General features: G+C 45.7%; 1 protein-coding gene across 5 annotated transcripts in view; it reads left to right on the forward strand.

Annotated features, from left to right (window-relative positions):
• Positions 1 to 6,107: 6,107 nt before the first annotated feature.
• PDE1C (phosphodiesterase 1C) overlaps positions 6,108 to 21,747 on the forward strand; it is a 529,341-nt gene continuing 513,701 nt past the window's right edge. For all 5 annotated transcript variants that reach the window (XM_036863442.1, XM_036863443.1, XM_036863448.1 and 2 more), the window contains exon 1: positions 6,108 to 6,207. In XM_036863442.1, coding sequence (XP_036719337.1) covers positions 6,123 to 6,207 — 85 coding nt within the window. In that variant the 5' untranslated portion in view covers positions 6,108 to 6,122. The remainder of the gene's footprint in view (positions 6,208 to 21,747) is intronic.

Genomic DNA, 21,747 nt, shown 5'->3' on the forward strand with positions numbered 1-21,747 from the left:
CTATAAGGTAGTTATTACAGCTCCATTTTACAGAAGAAAAAATCGAGACTCAGCGAGGCTAAGCAACTTGCTCAAGGTTACACAGCTAGCAAACAGAGGAGCTTTTTGTTTTATTTATTAGTTTTTTTTTTAACATCTTTATTGGAGTATAATTGCTTTACAATGGTGTGTTAGTTTCTGCTGTATCACAAAGTGAATCAGCTATATGTATACATATATCCCCATATCCCCTCCCTCTTGCATCTCCCTCCCACCCTCCCTAACCCACCCCTCTAGGTGGTCACAAAGCACCAAGCTGATCTCCCTGTAGTTATTAGTTTTAAATGTTGTTAACCTGTTTATTATGAGCTGGCTCCAAAGCTCATCACAGAGGAAGATAGAGGGTGAATGGAGAGAGGGAATGACTGAGAATGACTCTTCTGCCCCAGTCACGTCACCTGCTGGCTGTGCAGCATTGCATGTTACATCTGTGTTCACTCCTTAATTGATCAAGTGTTTTAGCGAGGGCCTACTCTGTGCCAGGCACTGCTGGGGCTGAGATGGAAGACCCATCCCTGCTACCAGCAGCTTATATCCTTGTGGGGTGACCAGCGTGCAAACAAGCAGTGTGAGTGCAGTGTGATGGTTCTAGTATGGAGACGCGGAATGGGGTCCAGGGGAGGCTTAAAGTGGAGTGGCCACCTCCCTCCAGAAGAGGCAGGCAGGAAATGCTTTCTGGAGGACCTGGGACATCAGCGGAGACTTGAAGGATGAGGAGGAGGTCTCTAGGCAAACCAGGTGGGCTGAGGGGGGAAGAATAGTCCAGGCTTGATATTCAGGATTATGAAAAAGAAATTCAAGACCATCATTTTGGTCTTTCCACCTCCACTGCAGATTGTCTCCAGTTCTAAAAATCTCCTAACTGCAAAGGCTACCAGAAAATTCTCCCTAAATTCTTAAAGCAAAAATGAATTAATTTACTCTAATTTGCTCCTGATGTTATGGGGGAAGCATCGCTCAGCTAATATTTTTTGAGACATGGAAGGATTTTTTGAGACACTGAAGGCAGGTATAGAAAAACAGTCATCTCCACGGATGCACTAATGATGTGTAAACTTAGAAAAAAAGTTGAAAAATAGACAGTGGCCATTCCTATCACAAAGAAAAATTGCCTCATTGTGCAAATAGAATTCTGTAATTTCCATCAGGGCTTTCAAGTCATCTTTCTGGGAACTTTCTCTGACCCTCAAGTGTGTAGGCACTTTGCTTTTTATTCTCTCTGTTTATTTAGATAGTTGCTGCAATCCCTGGGCCTAATTAATACGAGAAACAAAGAATAGGCTCTAGGGAAGCAATAAGGTAGAAGCAAAATGAAACAGAGAAGGGTGTTAGTGACAGCTGAAGGGAGTCGCTTCCATAGATACAGATTTTCTGAGACTGCTCTCTTGTTTGGACCCCTGGTTCCAGAGAATGTTCTGGGACTTTCTCTTCTTGTAAAGTCCTCAAAGGCAGGGACTGTTTCTTGGTTAGCACAATGCCTAACACATAGTTGGCACTCAGTAATGTTAATTTAATTCCACCCTTTCTTTCTCTGTTTATTTTTTCCTTCTCTCCTTGAAAGGGAGCGTGTTTGATGGATTAGTTAGGACTCATGTTTGCAAGCAGCAGAAACTCCCTTATGCTGGGTCACTCACAAAAAGGGAATGTAGTAAAAGGTACTAGGGCATCTCATAGAATTTGGGAGGAGCTGATTTTTAGATGCAGGCTGGAACTGGGACTGGAATTTCCTGGAACTTTCTCTTCACCTCTCACAATTCCTACTCGCAGCAAAGATACTCATTAGCCTTATCTGGACTGTACCAGTTACAGCCAGAAGAACAGGGTTGCAATTCAGAAACTTCATTGCCTGTAGCCATTTCTGTGATGATGTGAATGCAAGGGGGTCCTCTCCAAAAACTGGAGTAGTTGTCAGACAGCTGAGGATGTCCATGAGGGGTATAAACAATGCTCTTATTGGGGCAACTTGGGTTTACAATTCTTGGGCCATTGGCTGTTGGGAGAATTCCAAATGGTAGATGGCTTCCTATCTGAGAACGGTTGAAATGCATTAATGAAGCGCTGAGTAGCTGTCTTCTTTTGGTATAACAAATAAAAAGTTATTTTCTTAGAAAACTGACTTTTTTGATAACATATGCTACACATATATATATGCTCATCTTTTTCTAGAGGTTTAAAACCAATGAACAATAAGTACTTTCCACTGACACTCTTTCTCTTACATAGAAACAGTTATAAGCCCCTTCACAAGGAGTATCAAAGGACATGATATTAGCACCTGAGTCAGAGGAGTATCCTGCCAGATTAAAATTTTTCCTTTATAGTTGTTATAGTTTGAAGGACATTGTTTGATCCATGAGCTATGAACTAATTTAGGTACTGAATTCATTTCCTATTCTGCTTTCTTGGGATGAAACCAGTGTCATGCATTATCTTGGGAGAAATTAATTCTAACCTAATTAATCTTGGCTAATAACTGGATCAAACTATTATTATGTATATTGTTTCTTTCCTTCCTTCTTTTGTTCATCAAGCATTTGTTGCTGTGCCTTCCTTGTTAGAATCCATTCCAGTAATTAAAAGCAGATCAATGATTTTCCAAACTTATTTTAAAGTAAATATAATAAAGCTAGAAGTTATCTAAGCCTGGACAGGTGTAAGATATTTCCTATAATCTAGGAGTCAGCAAACATTTTCCGTAAAGGGACAGACAGCCTTTTTTGGCTTTGTAGGCCATGAAGTTTTGGGCACAACTGCTCAACTCTGCCTCTTGGTTTCAAAGCAGCCATACACAATATGTAAATAAATGAGCGTAGTTATGTTCCAATAAAGCTTTATTTGTGGACACTGAAATTTGAATTTCATGCAGTTTTAATGTGTCACATGTTCTTTTGAATTTTTTTTCAATCACTTAATCACTTCTTAGCTTGAAGACTCTACAAAAACAGGTGACAGGCTGGATCTGACCTGCAGGTCTGTTTGCTGACCCCTGCTCTAACAATAAGAGCATAGGATTCACCCATCTGCTTGGGTATCTTGGTTTAGTTTCCTTACTTCACAGGCATTCTTAAAGGAGCATTTCTGAAAGAACAAGCAAAAGCAATGCTTCTTTTGATCTTAGTCTTGAACTCATTCTTTCTCGGCTTATGTAATGTCAGCACTAGACTTCACTTGGTTTCGTGTAAGAGCCCCACACTGAGAAGGCTGCTTTCAGACTTTGCACTTGAAGCAGTGCATTCAGTGGTTCTGTAGGTGTGCAATCTCTAAAACCAGGCAGAGAGAGAAGATTCTGGGGAGAAGCAATTTAAAAACAGTTCTAATTGTTCAGGCAAGTTATTTTTACCAGTCTTTAGGGGACAGATAAATGATCACATTGTTATTATTTTTATAGATTATATTTCAAAAAGCTTTTCTGCCAAGAGTGATTAAATACCAAGTTTTAATTTCACTCACTCAGGGAAAATTTTCCATCACATAGGATTTTTTTTTCTTGATAACTTAACCATAGGAGACTATAACTCAGGGCTTTCAGGATGCTCATTCCAGAACTTACAGTGCCAGAAAAGAAGGCATGTGATTCTGCTGAAGGTTTGGGAAAGTGGGAGAAATACAGGGAAATGAGAACGATAAGAAACTTTTGGGGGTACTATATTTAAAATACATTATATATAATATATATAAACATTTTACGTATAAAATTTTCTTATAAAATTAATGATAACAGGGACTTCCGTGGTGGCTCAGTGGTTAAGAATCCTCCTGCCAATGCAGGGGACACAGGTTCGAGCCTGGGTCCGGGAAGATCCCACATGCTGAGGAGCAACTAAGCCCATGCGCCACAACTACTGAGCCTGCGCTCCAGAGCCCATGAGTCACAACTACTGAGCCCGTGTGCCACAACTACTGAAGCCCGCATGCCTAGAGCCTGTGCCCTGCAACAAGAGAAGCCACCGCAAGGAGAAGACGGTGCACCACAATGAAGAGTAGCCCCTGCTCCCTGCAACTAGAGAAAGCCCGTGTGCAGCAACGAAGACCCAATGCAGCCAAAAAAAAATTAATGATAACAGTAATGAAAATATATTATTGCTGTGAAGAATTTTCTGCACTGTCTACATAATGAAACTTGGGAGTCACCTGGTGATTGCAATAACTGAATGCCCACTGCATGCCTAGGTTTCACCCATTTCCTCTCCTTAATTCACATTGTAAGATGAGGAAAGCATACTCAGGGAGGTCTAGCTTCTTGCTCAAGGTCATATAGCTGGTAAGTGGTAAGTGGTGGAGCCACATTTCAGACCCAGGTCTGTTTGTTCCTAGAGCCTTTTTCATGCTTTTGTGTTGTAACAAGTTCCAGTCTCAAGGAGTGCCTCAGGGTTTGAAGCACTCTCTCACTTCCAAGCTGGGACATGCCATTCTGTGTAACACGGGGTCTGTGACATCCATTGCCTTTTGGATCAATTTATCTTGCCATTGACCCGAGAAAACTATTAATGTGGTTCTAGGTCTTACCAGAGAGAATTTATAATTGACGTTCCAACTACATCTGACATTAAAAAAATACCCATTTCTCTAAAAAATATGGTAAATTGAAGAAGATTCAATTCCTGAGATATTCACTAACCTGGTTGCCAGTGGGCTTGAGGGTTTTATGGGTTCCCTGAAATTGCATGTGGAATAGTGCACATGTGTGTATATGTGCCTTTTTTTTTGGAGAAGACTTATAATTTTAGTTAGATTCTGAAGACGTGTGGACCCACTGTTCTCTCAGAAACAACGAGGAATATACCTGATTGACTCAGTATTGACAAGTGTTTGGTAATTGTGTCAAATTCCATCATGACAAATGAGGTTAAATTAACTGTAGTCCCTTAATAACCTGAGCGTAGCACTGTCATTCCATGTACTACACTGTGTGGACTCCACCAAGGGACTCAGCTCTGGTCTCCTCATTACATGAGCTCCCCAGCCCCTGACACAGAACACTGCAGCTGTAAATCCTTAGCAATTGCTTGCTGGTTGGAGGGAATGATTTCCCCTGTACAAACCTTGCCTAACTCAGTCATTTCAGGTACTGGAAGGACCAGTGATTGATTTGATGTCATAAAGTGAAACTCCTCTGTCCAAACGCTGCCACTTTTTACCTGTAGGACCTTAGTCAAGCCCCCTTCGACCTCAGTTTCCTCTTCTGTAACAAGACGGGTTAGCTGTAGGATTGGTTAAATTTCTGCCACCTCCACAAATTCCAGGAATCTTTACTTGGCAACACATTCCAGGAGTCTCTATTTGGCGAAACCAAATTGGAAAGAGCTTGGACAATTCGTTTGGAATCGACTAGAACTTGCACATCTTAGAGCCTCTGTGTGAAAGCGCTTAGCCACAAATATGGGTTACTTTGATAATTACCTTCTGGCCAGGGACTGCCGAGAAGTAATCTTACCGGGGTTCCAGGCTAGTTACGGAGACAGCTGCTGGGAGGAAGTGGGCGTGGCGATTTTCCCGACTTCCTTGTTTGGAGCAAACTTTGGCAGCATCTGACCGGCTTAGGTGTTTGCTTTTCAATCTGTTAATGTGCTTTTTGGGAGCTCTCTTGTCCGCCAGAGAAAACATCTAGAAGAAGCCCGACGCCAAATCTTAGCCATTCCCTAGAGTCCCCAAACCCCACCAGCCTCCAGAGAGGGGAAGGCGAAGCTGAGAGAAAACAGGCGTGCCTGAAGCGTGCCGGCTTCAGCGGCTCCCAGGGAGTAGGGTGGCAAAGACAGGGATTTCGGCACCCATCCACCCACCGGCCTGCGTCCACGCGCACCGGTCCGCGTCGCCTGCCTTTCTTAGCACTCCTCTCGTGGTATCTGGAACCTGGCACTGGAGATGGAGCAGTTGCGACGCTCGCTGGCTGCGCCGTGTGCCTAGTGCGTTAGTCGACCTCGCGGTCGCGGCGCCTGCAGCCGGCGCGCTCCGCTCGCAGCGAGCGGCGGACCAGTGGGGACAGCGCGCGGCGCGCAGGAGGAGGGGACGCGGCTGAGCGCGGGGCGCCGGCGCGGGGCTGCGCGCTGCGCCGCGAGGGACCCCGGGACGCCGCCGGCCGAGCCATGACGGACGCCAGCAACAGGAAAGAGGGCTTCAAAAAATGCCGGAGTGCCACTTTCAGCATCGATGGCTACAGCTTCACCATCGGTGAGAACTTTTCGCCCTCTGTTCTACTCCCGGCTGGGGCAAACCCCCTCTCCGGTGGCGCCGAGGGTCCTCGGGGTCGGGCTGGGCCGCGAGGCGAGGCGAGGCGAGGCGCTCGCCAGGCGGGAGACCCGGGGTGCGGCAACGGGGCCGGGAAGTCGCGTGTGTGGCCCGGCCGCCTCACCGGGGCTGTCCCCGCGGTGCCCCTCCCGCCGCTCTAACCCGGCATCCCGCTGAAGCTGGTTTTTAGGGTCACAGCTTTTGGAACTGCTCCATATTCTCTTTGCGATTTTAGTAACACAAGCCGGGAGAGGAGGGATAGAGACAGAGATGGAGGCAGAGAGATGGAAATACCAGGAGAGAGAGAGAGTGACAGAAAGACGGAGGCATGACAGGCACTAAGACAGAGACACAGAGACACATAGAGAGACAGAATGACAGAGACATCTAGACAGAGACATTAGTAGAAACACCTAGACGGCAGGTCAGAAATACAAAGTCGGAGATGCCAAGACAGAGACTGACTGATAGAATGTCAAAGACGTGGAGACAGTTATAGAAACAGAGAGGCAGAGGCTTTGAGAGACAGACACATAGAGATAGAGAGATTCTGAGAAAGAGACTGAAGGATAGGTTCTACAAAAATTGAAGCAAGAAGAGAAAGGGACACAAGGAGAGAGAGAGAGAGAGAGAGAGACAGGAAGGAGGGAGGGAGGGAGAGAGTGAAGATAAAGCAGAAAAAGAGGCACATTTAGAGAGAGAGAGAGAGAAGGCAGGGAGGGAAGGATATATCATGCTACTGAAATATTTGAGAAAAATCTGTTTGCTGTCCTCTGGACTCCTAGTGGCTCCTTTCCCAAACCCTTTACCAAGAGGGGTACCAGAGGGGGCTGGGGGTGTCTTCATGGCTATTAGAGGGAGCAGGACCACAGGGCTGACCCTCTGGAAGCTGAATTTGAAGAGCTCAGTTCTTGGTGCTTTTACTGCCCATTCCATGCTGTACACCAGCTGGTCCAGGGATTGCCTCCTCATCTTCCCAGGAGATGGGCTAAGCCAGGGTAGGTTCCTCTCTGGAATGTCAGAGTTTGGAGAATGGCAGGGCAGAGCCAGGTGTCAAGGAGCTGCTTCAGCATTTCTACTTCTTTGTGTGCTCAGGTCACTGTGGCTTTAAAATCTGAACTTCACCCCAGAGCCTTTGAAAGTGAGGGGTGTATTAATGTGCTTTTTGGAAGTGTAGCAGGAATTTGCCAGGGGCAAGAAGAGGCTGATGGATGGGAGCTCATCTCTGGACCACTTTTGCTCCTTCTAACGAAGTGGCCCAAGATTTGGGGGGCATGGGCTGAACAAATATTACCAGAATTAAGTCTAAACTCCTTTGCCTGCTTCCCAAGCCTCTCCATTCTGGCTTGAACTTGCTTTTCCTGCCTCAACTGTCACTTCAAACCTGTTTCTTCCACACACTCGTGATTGTTTGCCCTTGCCCACATCCCACCCGTCAGAGCTTCTGCTCAGGCTGTTCCCTCAGCCAGGAATGCCATTTCCCCCGACTCTGCTTTGAGAAATCTTGTCTATCCTGGCTCTCACTTGCCACCTTCTCTGCTCTTCTTCCCCATCAGAAAGAATTTCTCCCTCTGCACTCCTCTCAGCCTCTTAGTCCTCTGTGAGAGCTCACACCCGGCCTTGAATCACTTATTTCAGCAACTATTCGTTGTCCTCTTGCATTACAGATTCCTTAAGGATGAGACTGTGTCTGATTTATCTTTCATAATGGTGATGGTGGGTACTTGGGAGTTTTTGTAGGAATGAATTAAAGGTTGCCAAGGTCAAAAGTGATTCATTAAAAGACCGTTAAAAAAAAAAAAAAAAAAAAAAGACCGTTGCCGTGTTAATGTTAGTTTTTTTGAATCTGATAAGGAAGCTCCCAAAAATGATTTTGAAGTTTTACCTGGCAGTTCCCTGTGAAATCTTAACTTCCAAAAAGTGTGGCTTCTAAAACGCAGGTTTACAGTGTAACCCTCCCCTCCCCTCTTTTTGCTCCCATCCTCACTAGAGGAAATGGTCTGGCACATTGGTGTGGTCTGCTAGTCAGAAGGGACCTCAAAAGTGAGCAGGTCACTTCCTGGTGAGAGAGCTGCCAGCTTGTTTCAGATCTTTGGGCATTTATTCATTCACTCCTTTCCATCTGCCCTCCTCCTTTCCTCCCTTCTTCAAAAAATGCTTATTGAATTTTACTGTATTAAAAGATACAGTTTAGTACAATGCCTGCCATATGGCAAACATTCAATAAATTGTAATTGATGTAATTATTCAAGGCCCTAAGCTAATATCATGGGGAGTTTATGATGATGAATCAGACTTAGAACCCAGTGTTCAAGGAATTTGTACTCTTGGGGTGATGCAATGAGATGCAATGTGTTCATACATAACATTTTACAAAGTAGAAGCTACTAAATGCCATAAGAGACATTTTAGAAGTTTTAGGCCAATATAGACATTTTAGCAAACAGATAATCAAAAAGAAAGAAAGAATATCACTTGTAATTTTATCACCCAATGCTAAACATTATTAATATTGTATAGACTTCCAGTACTTTTTTTGTATATACACAGTTTTTTTAACAAAATGCAGTCATAATGTTTGGTAATGTTATTTAATATCATAGTAGCTTTGTTTCAAGCTATATACAGAGTTTTTATTTAAAAAATTTTCTATTCTTGGCTATTTAGGTTGCTTTTAATTTTTGCCATAATAGACAATGAAAACAGGCTCAATCTTTGAGTACATCCATTAATACTTCTGAGAATAAATTTCTAGAAGTACAATTGCTTGGTCCAAGGCTATGTATATTTTTAGGGATTTTAAAACATATTGCTCAACTACCCTCTGGAAATACCAACTTACACTCCCATCAGCAACATATCAGGTGCTCACACACGCTCATGAGACCGGACACTATAATTTTTCAAAAGCTGTTGGTTTGAGAGGTGGAAGGTGGTATCTTACTTCCACATGTTGTTTCACTTCTTTTGTGAAATTGCCATTTTATGTTCTTTGCTTGTATGTTTTTCCTCTGGGGGAATTTCATCATTTATTTTTAATTTGCAAGTACAGTTGACCCTTGAACAACGTGGGTTTGAATTGCGCAGGTCCACTTACACGAGAATTTTTTTCTATAGTAAATATTACGGTACTATATGATCCGCAGTTGGCTGAATCTGCGGATGTGGAATTGGGGATATGGAGGAATCACATATAGGGAAGGCTGACAGTTAGTTATAATGCAGATTTTCAACTAACCATAACCCCTGAGTTGTTCAAGAGTCAACTGTACTCTTAATGTACATAATACATGTTAGTTATACATATAATCAATATATTAATTACACGTAATATATAATTATAATCACTATATATTAATTATACAATATACTAATCACATAATTATATAATTAATATGTATAATAATACACATATACAAACATGTACGTGTGTGTATGATTTGCAAGTGCTGTCTGTCATATATGTTACAGGGGACTTCATATTACTGCAACGTCAGTGTGTGGCAGGTAGGACTTGATTTCAGGACATACAGATATCTTGTAGCCCGTGCCCATGGTTGCCAGCTTGTCCCATGGTTTCAGCAGGGTGTAATAGGTGGACAGTCCCCCTCTTACCACGTGAGAGAAGAATCCTGAAGAGATCCTGGTGCCCAGATCACTCCCTTTCTCAAGTGTCTGACATTCTGTCATCAAGAATCACCTTCTCTTCCAGTCTGTTAATTATGCAAAATTTCCAGGTCAAAGAACTTTACTAAAGGAATTTATATCATGGTCCTGGCGAGTCAAGAGATTCTTACCAGGGGAGGCTTATGAGGACAATGGGGGTCTTGAGGGTTCTTCAGAAGGGGAGGCGTGACCCACCCCTGTGGCAAGGTCAAGGATCACGTTTCCTTGGAGGGCTCCTGACAGAACTTCTCTCTGTTAAATGGACGTCTCTGGGATAAGAGGAGGCATCTGGCTCAGAGACTTGTGGTTCAGATTGGCAGGGAGAAGGCTTCAGCTGTGGTTCTCTGCCTGGAATGATACTCCCCAGGGGGTGTTTGGACACACATGGTACACTATTAGTAGTTGAGTTCTAAGGGGCTGGGGACAGGCTCTACAGACAGTTAGTGAGCAGAGGTCAGAGGGGTTAAATGTTCTGCAGTGTGAGGGACAGTCCTGCACGGTGAGGAATTGCCCTAAACGCCAGTGACACCCCCAGGGAGAAACCCTGTGAGGGTTCCCTCTGACATGGAAGCCTGGGGCTCCTGAGCTGGCCTATGCCCTGGCTGCAGGGACTCTGGGACACTGACGGTCAAGGCTGCACGAAGAACAGGCCCTGCCATTTGCCATGCATAGCTATGGGGTGTGGGCCAGGCACTGAGCTAGGTGCTCTACTCAGCTCATTTGACCACCTTTCACAACGACTCTGAAAGGTCTGTGTCATGACCCCCATTTTAGGAGAAGAACCTCCTGAGACTCCGAGAGGAAGTAATCTGCCGGAAGTCACAAGCTAGGAAGTGGCAGAGTTGGGTTCAGACCACATCTGCCCTGACTCCTCAGCCCAGGGTTTGTCCCAACCGTGCTCCCTCCCATGGTGGACTTTATTTGTGCCTGAGCCTTGGGACCAGCCCATCATCCCCATGAGGACAGGTCAGGGAGTTTGCCAAGATCTGATGAGCGAGCACAGGCTGGGGCAAAACCAGAAAAAGATGGACCATTGTCACAGGTAGGGGAGGGCTGCTCCTGAGAGGAATATCAGGTTGAAGAAATAGGCTTGTTAATCCGCCTCCCACCAGGGCCACCTGTTCAGCGCTCCCTTCATCTACCTGGGAAATGGTCTTGTGTCCTGTCTGTATGATGTTCTCAGGTCATGAAATCAGGTATGCGGTCAAGAGGTCTGGGAAACGAGACCATGAGCTTGAACACATGCCACATCCAGAAAGCACTACTGTCATCAGCCTTCGTGATTTGAGGGTCCCATCCCTAGGAAACCACTGAAGTTATGATTGTAGACAACGATTATAACTGTTAACATTAATTGAAGCCCATATGTAGAAGTTCAAGTGTAGTTTGACTGTGAACTCGCATTTGAATATGAAATGAACGGTTGTTGTGGGAGTTGCAGTATCGCTGGTTTCCAGAAGAACTTTCCTCATCTTCGGGGGCTTGGTTATATGTTTAGGTTTGTATTCAGTGGATTTGCAGATTCTTACTTTCTCCATGAGGCTGCCTGAAGTACAAGCACACACCTTTTCCCCCAAAGTGAAGTATGTCCGCAGAAAACAAAAGCACTTTTTTTTTTTTTCCAGCTGCCTGAGGGGGCCTCCCTTGGTGCTACTCACCACTCAGTTTACAGCTGAGAAAATTGGGCTCGGGGGATCCTCATTTCCCCTTCTCCCCTCGGCGATGACCTCCAGGGTGTCAGAAGGAAGTGGGTGAAGCCATGGGCTGGGAGGATGTGAAGTTGGTGGGACGTATGGAAAAGAAGCTGCCTCCTTCGGAAATGAACCTGGTGGTGTTGTGGAAAATTCTAGGCCTGTACTGAAGAAGTGTTGCTAACAGAGGGAGGCGTTTCCTGTAGCAGCTGCCACTGGCTCCCTTGCCCCTGTGTTTCTCTCTGCAGGGTTGTCCCAGAGGAGGAAAAACAAGGGGCCCCTAGACAGCAATCAGAGGCCCAAGGGGCTAGGAGTGAGGGTTCCCTGTCCCACCCTGGGACTGCCGGGTGCTGGGAAGTCCTGCTAAGTGGGGAGGTCTGCTGGAGGTTGCTCCTTTCACAGGGGTTCTGGATGGGCAGGGCTCCATGGGTGGTTGGGGTGATGGGGCTGCATGCACCGGGGGTGTGGCCCCTCTCCAGCCCGGGCATAGCGGCCCCTGGCCTCCCTAGGTGCGTATGGCTGGGGACTTTCTCAGCCCAGACCGGTCTCAGTGCTCTCTTGGCTGAGTGTCACGTCTGCCTGCTAGTTTGTCTGGGTGGAGGCGAGACCTTTGGGCATTGTACGCCTGGTTGGGGGTGATGGTGGGTCGCAAGGAACTGAATAAGGATCCAAGGCAAACTGTCCTACCGCCACCTCCCAGTGCCCGTTGCCCTAATTCCCTCCTCCTCCTCACATCCCTGGGAAGACTGGAGCAGAGTGAGGTGAGGTGGTGTGTGGACTGAGGGCTCACGCAAACTGGGACTGCAGTCTCCACTCTGGCTCTCACCTGCCACCCTCGATCCCCCCTCCTGCATCTGAGCCTCAGTTCCTCACATGTAAGATGCGGAGTGTGATCCTTAGTTACGGGATGTGGTGAGGATCAAGTGAAGTTATGCATGAAAAAATTGTTAACCCTGAAATGCCATTAAAATGCTTCCTGTTATTAGGAGAGGCTTAAATACTGGTTAAAACTTGTGCACCCCTCTGCACAGCATTTGCACTTCAACAAAGGGAAGCTTGAGGAATGAGGCTCTCATGACGGGGTTCTGATTGTCAGCCAGCAACTGGAGTGCATAGCTTTAGGGATGTCTGTCAGCTGAGAGGGGGCATTTGTAGTGGGAAACCCTGGGCTTTGGAGTCACACAAAGACTTACTGTGCTGGTCAGGCAAGTCAGTTAGCTTCTCTGAGCCTCGGTTTCCTTCTTAGAATAAACGGGGCTAGTGACACCTTCCTCGTGCATGAACGCGGCCTGGGGAGTGAAGTTCTGTGCACAGTGCCTGCTGTCACACTGCGTGTTTGCTCAGGAACCCTTCCCTTCCCCTGAAATTATACTGACTAGAGCTGGCTCTGGCTGCGAGTAGGTGAGGGTCGGTGGTGTGATCCTGAGGGTTTGTGGGTGTGTTCTGGGGCAGGCTTAGACGTGGGTCACTACTGGTCTGTGCTGGCGCGGGCGTGGCCACCAGGAAACCCTGTACTGTATCCTGGCCCCTGACACCAGATGGGAACAAGAGCAGAGTGGGCACTGGACACCCTCCTGCCCTCCCATGGACCGATGCACCTTCCGGGGCCACATGGTGTCCCTGGCATGTCTCCCAAGCCTCATGGACCTAGCAGAGCAATGGGCACAGTCCACCCGGGGCCATGGGGACGTTGGGGGTAGTGGGGAGAACAGCGTTGCAGGAAAGAGCTTTTGAACTTGACTTGGGGATTGTCCGTGGGACACAGAAAGAAAAGGGGACCGGGATGGTGAAATTGGGCCTAATAGAGTCCAGAATATAACAAGCTCTGGGGTTAGACACTTGGGGTTCAGATTCTGAACCTCATGTTTTGCCATGATCTTGGAGAGGTGGCATGAAATGGCTAAAGTTTAGTGTCTTAAGCTGTAAAATGGACATAATAAATATAGTATCTACCTTGCTGGGTTGGGCAATTAAATGAGATAATGCAAGCAGAGCTCCTAGGCATTATCTTAGTCCATTCAGGCTACCATAACAGAATACCATAGATGGGGTGGCTTAACAGAAATGTATTTCTCACAGCTCTGGAGGCTGGGAAGACTTGGTGTCTGGTGAGGGCCTGCTTCTGGTTCATAGAGGGCTGTCTTCTCACTGTGGGCTGTCCTCACATGGCAGAAGGGGTGAAGGAGCTCTCTGGGGTCTCTTTTATAAGGACGCTAATCCCATTTCTGAGGCTCCTCCCTCATGACCTAATTACCTTCCAAAGGCCCCACCACCTAATACCATCACAGTGGGGATTAGGTTACAACATATGAATTTTGAAGGGACACAAAATCAGTCTATAGCACTATTATTATTGAGGGTTAATAAACATTTGCTGAATATAACACCGTAGAAGGGCCAGGGGAACCACAGGGGAAAAAAATGCACAGTGTAGTGGAAAACATATACTAGACTCAGAATTGAAAGTTAGGGTTAGTTTCTTCCTAATTCGCTCTGTAATCCTGGGCAAGTCGCTTAACATGGGCAACAGTTTCTCCACCTGTAAGTGAGCTGGTTGGGTACAAAAATCTCTGTGGTTCCTGCCACTCCGGGAAGGGAAGGCGGTGAGCTTTGAGTCCTGAAGGCCACCGTAGCCGTCCCAGAGCCGGAAGGTGCAGGGGAATGGCTAAGTTAGGCACTCTCAAGATTTCTGGTGAAAGAAATTTGCAGAGTTCAGAACAACGCAGAGGCAAATTGAATGTAGGACTAGCAAAGAGCTGAAATTATTCTTGAAGTAAGTAGACTAGATTTTGTGTACACAACTTTGTATGGTAATTCACGGTACTCACAGTGAAGTTTGATAACCGCTGAGCTCTAACCAAAGACAAGTCAATGTGTAGCTGCCTGGGCCTTCCAGCTGTTTCACCTTTGTGATATCAAATCCCAATGAGAAATGGGGGGCTGGGTGGAGATTTCCAAGTGTTTCTGCTTGCCTGCAGGGTTAGCTCCATTCTGATGTGTTATGAAGCCTTCATGGCTTCCGTTCATGTTGCTAGATTTGTTTGTAACGAACAATAAATGTGATAATAGATAATAGTCATGGAAGCACCTAGCATGGATCCTGCTTAATAAATGTTTGCTGTATTTGAGAGGCAGTAGGTGTAGAGGTTAAGAGTATGGATTCTGGAGCTTAACTACCTTGGTTTGAATTTTGGCTTCACAGTTTATTAGCTGTGTGATCACTGTGACCTTGGACAAGTTACTTACCCATTCTGTATCTCAATGTGCTCATCTGTTAAATAGAGATAATTATATTACCTGTCTCCTAGGGTGTTGGAGGATTAAATGAGTTAATGTACATCAAGCACTCTGAACAGCACCTGGTACATAGTAAGTTCTCTATAAAATGTTATGATATTTTTCCATATTATTATTATAATATTTATACTGTATGTAGTAATAATAATAATAAATTTCTATAACAATATTATTAACATGAAGATAATAATAACCATCTCTGAGTCCTGCTTGATCAAACACCCATTTATGCTGTTCCTTGAAAAGCTGTAGGGATGACCTTAGTCTTCTGCTTTCTGTTGTTCAAAACTGGCATTTCCTGCCAAAAGGCATTCACTTCTGTGTGTTCTTGGACACTGGCGTCCCAGTGCTGTACAGTTGTTCTTGATGAATCCATGGTGGACCTACAAATGTTCCCATCTTCTTAACCAGTTAATCATCTTTTAGGACTTAGTGTGTCACTTGTGATGGCTTTGCAGAGTGAGTCCCTAACTGCCAGGCCCTTTTTAGGCGGTTAGCTCTCCTAGGTCAGGATGTGATGCAGAAAGGAAGGAGAGGCAGAAGACCCGGGCTCTAGATCCAGCCCTGGGGCTTCCTGTCTCTGTGACTGTGGGAAAGAGCATCAATCTTTCTGAGCCTCGGGTCCCTCATTTGTAAATGAGGATAACACTTCCTTCTTTGTTGTGTTGTTGGGGGAATTCAGTAGGATGGGCAACGATGGAACCCAGCATACTGTAGATGCCCAGTAATCAGTAGCTGTTGGTTGTGACTATGGAGAGGCTCTGAAATCAGGGAGCGGGCAAGTCTCCCGGACCCACAGCTGCTTCCCTGGCTGGTGCTCCCCGGCCTGCCCCCTGGCTGCCACTCATAGCCCCCGACCAGCCACTTATGTTGGATGCTGGCGCGGCTGCAAGGCTGTCTTTGTTTTAGTGTAGGATTTCCCATCAGGCCAGGGATCTGGAGCCCAGACGAGTGTTTCCAGCTGGCTCTGGGTAATTGGTGCCAGCTACTCTGGGGAGAGCTGGCTGGCACTTCCTGTGCTGTTTGGCAGGCAGGCTCTGGAGTGTGGCAGCAGCTTGGCCTGAGAACCAGGCCTTCCCCAGGGGCCCTGGGGGGTCTTGGAAGCCGAGCTGCTGGAAGTTGGTTTTTACTTGTCGGAGGGCAGTATCTGCCGGACGAAGGTCCAAACCACTCAAGACTCCATCTATGAGTATTAGTCCACTAACACTGCTGCCGAGGTTCGTTTCTCAGAGAGGAAATCACGTTAATTGATTTGCTGATTCCTGCCTTTTCGCTTTGCTTCTTCAGACAGCTGTGTTTCCTCTCTTCTTGATAACAGCATAGAGTGGCTCAGGTGTGATTCCCTGGGCTTGGAGAAGAAAGTAGGAGAAGGATCAGCTATGCTGGACTTGCATCACTACTAACTACCAGTGTTTGTTTAGCCTTTAAAAAGGGACCTCTGGGGACTCTCCTGGCAGTCCAGAGGTTAAGACTCTGAGCTTCCACTGCAGGGGGCATGGGTTCAATCCCTGGTCGGGGAACTAGGGATCGACTGCTTGTTTTTTTTGCACAAACCAGAAGTTGAATTGCTGAGCTCTGATGTTCACCATTGATGAGCTATCTGACTACAGTCTTCACCTTCCTGAATCTTGTAAGGTAGGAATAATAATGTCTATATTCGATTATGCCATTTATAAAGTGCTGGCCTAGTAATGAGACCATCCCAGGTACTTATAAATCTTAATTCCTTTCCCTTCTCTATTCTCCTTCCTTAGCTCATGCCAAACCCAAAGGCATTTTGGCTGGGTTAGATGTTCACCTGTGATACAAAGTATGGGAACCCTCCAGCGCTTTGGAAACTTCATCTCTCTGAGAGGCCCCCTGGAAAAAGCTGGCATTGATTTACTCCTGACTCCTGGGCACGAGGATCCCAAATGAACATATGGGATTTAGGCAGCGAGTGGGAAAGTGGATGGATTTCTATTTTAAAGTCATTAGTTTACAATTTCCAAGAAAGGCTCATTGTGTCTAGTGACTCATCTTTCTTTAACAGTTGGAAGTTTAGATTTTCAAAATTTGTCAAGTCAGTAAGTATTGAAGGGGAATCCAGCATCTCTTAAAGAGAGAACCAACAGCACTCTGAACCAGACCAGATCCCAGCCATCTGGAGGGCCCCAGAGAAACCCAACTTTCCAACAAGATGCCTTTTCTTCTTTTCTTATCTGGGTCATTCATGAGGCTAACTGTTTAAAACTTTAAAAGTTTAAAAGATGCAGAAATTTGGCCAGTTGTGTAAGACTGTAAGCCTGATCTTGGTGACTATTCCAAGGAGGCTGTTTTTTTTTTGAATAGTGGTCTTGCACAACTTTTTTTCAGATTTATTCCTAGGTATTTGTTGTGTTCTTTTTAAAAAATTAATTAATTAATTATTTTTGGCTGCGTTGGGTCTTCGTTGCTGCGCGCCAGCTTTCTCTAGTTGCGGTGAGTGGAGGCTACTCTTCGTTGCGGTGCGTGGGCTTCTCATTGCGGTGGCTTCTCTTGTTGCAGAGCATGGGCTCTAGGTGTGCAGGCTTCAGTAGTTGCAGCCTGCAGGCTCAGTAGTTGTGGCTCGCGGGCTCCTAGAGTGCAGGCTCAGTAGTTGTGGCACATGGGCTTAGTTGCTCCGTGGCATGTGGGATCTTCCCAGACCCGGGCTCGAACCCTTGTCCCCTGCATTGGCAGGAGGATTCTTAACCACAGAGCCACCGGGGAAGTCCCCCAAGGAAGTTGTTTTCTGGAGGTCATTATGCAGTTGTTTTGTAAGCTGTTACCCCCATGTTGATGATGATAATAATAAGGTATTACCATTTGTGAAGCACTTTTCCAAACAGCAACTCATTTGATTCTACCAATAACCCTGCAAGAGAACTATGAGCAGCTCCATTTCAAGGGGGCTTCAAGAAGTCAAAGTGACTTATTTCAAGAGCAGTGACCTAAATCCAGTTTCTGCATTTTGGAAAGCTCATGCATCTGAAGCAGAAATCGGGGAACCATCTTAATAGATTCCTTTTTCTGTGTCCCTACATCTAGTTAGTCATCAGGTCCTGTGGATTTTCTTCTCTCAGCTCTTTCCTCTTCATACTTTGCCCTCCATCTCCCCTGCCTTAGTTTAGACCCCCTTTTCTCTCCCCGAGTCTACTGCAATATTTCCAAGTGGTCTCCCCACCTCCCCAACTTGCCTCCCCTCCAAACGCCTCTCAGCACCACAGCTAGAATGTTCTTCTGGAACACACAGCTGATCCTGCTGCCCTGCAGTTTAAAACTGTCCAGTAGCTTCCCGTCGCGTGCAGGATGAAGCCCACATTCCCAAGTAAGGCTTGCAGGCCTTCTGTGATCTGGTCTTTTCTCTAGGCTCACACTTTGCAGTGTCCCTGCCTACCCGTGGATGGTAATCATTCACTTGGCCTTTCTTTATGGGGTGCCCACCACATGCCAGCTATTGTGTTAGGCAGTAGGGATACAATGTGAGTCAAACTGACCAGTCCAGTGGAGCCCACAGTGGTGTAACTGTGCTCTGATGGGATGGCTGGGGTGCTGTGCAAGTGCCCGGAAATGGCATGGAACCTAGTCTGGGGGGGTTGGGATGGGCTCCCCTGATGAAGGGGGTGGGAGAAGGAGGTGGGGAAGCATCCAGATGGAGCGGGCAGCCCAGGCTCTGCGCCTGGAGGGTGGGTAGAGGAGGATTGTGGGTTAAGAAGAGTCCGGAAAGGTGGGCAGAGGTTCTTGTGGACCAGCTGAAGGGTTTGGTCTTTTTCCCAAGAGCAGTGGGAGGCAACTAATAGTTTTAAGCAGAAGTGACTCGATCAGATTTGTGTTCACCAATGCAGGGGCTGGCTGCCCTGGGGCGAATCACTGTGTGAGTGTTTGTTGACTGGTCCTGCTGTTGTGTCATAATGGGCAACTACCGTGCACATGGCGTTCCTCCTCTGTATCTGGGCCTTCCTATACCCTTCTGAGTATTCATTCCCTCTTCGGAACAAACCAGACAAACTTTCAGGCTGCCAGAGAGGCAGGTGGTCCGTGGGGGCAGGAGGCTTTCTTCACTTTCCTAATTACTTAATTCATTTTTTAAACACAATGAAGATGGGATTATTAATTTAATTTGCCTGTAAAAATGATCCATATTCATTTTGGGAACTCAGGAAAGAAAAACTCATTATCCAGAGATGACCTCTGTTAATATTTAGGTGAATCTGCTTCCATATTTTTTTATCTTAAATTCACATAATATTCTATAGCAGTTTTATATTTAAATGGGATCATCCATGTTGTTCTGTTATCTGCATTTTAAAACTTAATTGTATGCATGGACATTTAAAATTACTCAGCTCCCTCTCTCTCTTAGTGCCTTGGCCCTCTTTTGCGCTGTTCTTGGCTTCTTCAACCTGGATACCTCACGAGCCATGTGAAACTTATCTGAGCATCTCACAGTGTGGCCTGTTTGGGCAGTGCTGTCTCACCAATTATACACACACACATTTTATGTACAAACACACACATAACCACATACACTTATTTTCTCTCTCTCTGTGATTGAGCATTTGCTGTTCGCCAGGCAGTTTTCTAAGGGCTTTGAAAACACTAGCTCATTTAATTCCCCATTTTCTGATGAGGAAACAGACACTTGCCCTGGGAAGTGAAGAGCCCAGGGCTTGAACCTGGGGCATCTGAAGCTAACATGGTTGTGTGTGAGCCTGACCATGCATGGGAGATGTCAGAAGAAGGGCCTTCTTACACCTGTGGCACACGCCTTTGGTAAAAATTCAAAGCACTTTTGGGACATCCAGCATCTCCTCTTAGCCTCCCAGTGAGAGAGTTTATGACCTTGAATGGGGGAGGCAACTGCGTATGAAGGTCTTAGGACCAGAATGTTTCTTAGAGTTTATTTCAACAGAAAGCTTGGTCAGCCACTCATTCCTTCTCTTACAAACATTTGCTAGGCGCCCTTTGACTGCCCTGCAAATATAAGGAGACATTAGACAATTTTCTCATTCTTGAAAAGTGTATGGGCTTGTGAGGAGACTGATATTAAAAAAATAACATCCATGGGCCAAGTGTTGTTTGAGGGATTTATGAAGAACGAGGGTAACACAAGCGCAGGAGGGGCTCACTGCCTGCAGGAGTTTGGACCCAGTTTCTTCCTGTCTTATCTTGTCTTCCTTTTCCCTCCCCCTTCCCTTCCATTCATTCAGATTTATTCAATTTTTATTCAATTTACATACCATAAAATTGACCCATTTAGAAAGTATAATTCATGATTTTTAGTAAATTTACAGAGTTGCGCAATCATTACCATGTATAACTACTTCACTGTTTCCATTTTTTGGCTACTACGAGTAATGCTGCTATAAACATTCACATACAAGTCTTTGTGTGCACACCTATTGTCATTTTCTTGGGTAGATTCTTAAGAGTGGAATTGCTGGGTTGTATGATAAATTAATGTTTAACTTTTGATGAACTGCCAAACTGTTTTCCAAAGTGGTTGTACCATTTTACAATTCTACCAGCTTGTATGAGAGTCCCAGTTTTAAACCAAGTTTTAAAGAGATAGGAATTAGCTATATCAGTGGTTTTCAGATACTGCAAGGGCAGGGCTGGCTGCATACGAACCAAATGGGGAGGTTGTTAAAGATTTCTGGGCCCCATGCTTTGGAGATTCTGCTTCTGTAGTTACGGAGTGGGACCTGGGCATGTGCATTTTTCGGAAGCTGTCTAAGTAACTCTGATGTGTGGTTTTGTTTGGGAATCACTGAACTGGATGAGGTTCAGGAGGGGATGGGAAGGGGAGAGATTCTGGGAAAATTCTAGGCAGAGAAAATGGCATGTGTAAGAAGAGCATAATATGTGCTTGTAATGAATGGTTAGCAGTAGGAGTGGCCAGAGAGAGAGGCCAGTTAGGAGATTTTTGCCTTGGTCCAGTCAAGACCAATTAATCCGTTGACCTATCCATTTAGTTGTCTGTGAAAATTTTTTAGGAGAACTAACTTTTCTTGAGTACCAGGCACTAGGCTCAGAGCTTTATATTTAATTTTCAACACTCCTTTTTAAACCTTATTATTCTCAGTTTACAGGTAAGGAAACTGAGGCTTAGGAGATTAAGTAATAGGGTTGGGAATTGAAACCGGGTTTGTCTCGCTCTTTCCATTATAGCAATTTGCCCCAACTCTGTGCAGAGCACTGTGTGAACAGGGTCTTGGGATTTCATATTCATTGTAGAAGAATTCATTATGCATTTTCATATTACACTTGATTCTCCAGCTTGCTATGTGATCACTGCTATTTGCTCTTCCTCTCTGTGGGTGAGAGGTGTATTAGATTTTCTCTAATGGAAATGACAATATTTAAACATTCTAAACACCTTGAGACTTTATGTCTGCTTCACTGCAAGTCCTCTGGCTGCTGCTTCTTTCCTGGTCCCTGTTGATCTAGGTTGCATTTACTGACTGTGCCAACACTTGACCGGGATCTCTGGTGGCTGTCAGTCTGCGCTGTACGGAAGGGGGAGATTAAGCCCTCTGTGAATCAGGAGTTGGGAGTTCTGCGGTAGGGCTGTTTTCAGAGTTGGATGCATGATGAGGGGAAACTTCTAGTAATTACCGAACAGATGCTCTTAATGAGGTCTCTGCTGGATTTCCAGCTGTCAGTGAGAGCTCTGCATTGGGACAGGGACATTGCAGTCACTGGATCATTATGTGACATCACATCCTTCCCTTGTTGTCATAGCAGCGTAATCATCTCACTGAGAGTGTCCCTCAGGGTGATGGCAAGCCACATCTTTTTTCATTAATGGGAATTCATGGTGCTTTCT

This window comes from Balaenoptera musculus, chromosome 9 (genome assembly GCF_009873245.2).
Source record: "Balaenoptera musculus isolate JJ_BM4_2016_0621 chromosome 9, mBalMus1.pri.v3, whole genome shotgun sequence".
Lineage (NCBI taxonomy): Eukaryota > Metazoa > Chordata > Mammalia > Artiodactyla > Balaenopteridae > Balaenoptera > Balaenoptera musculus.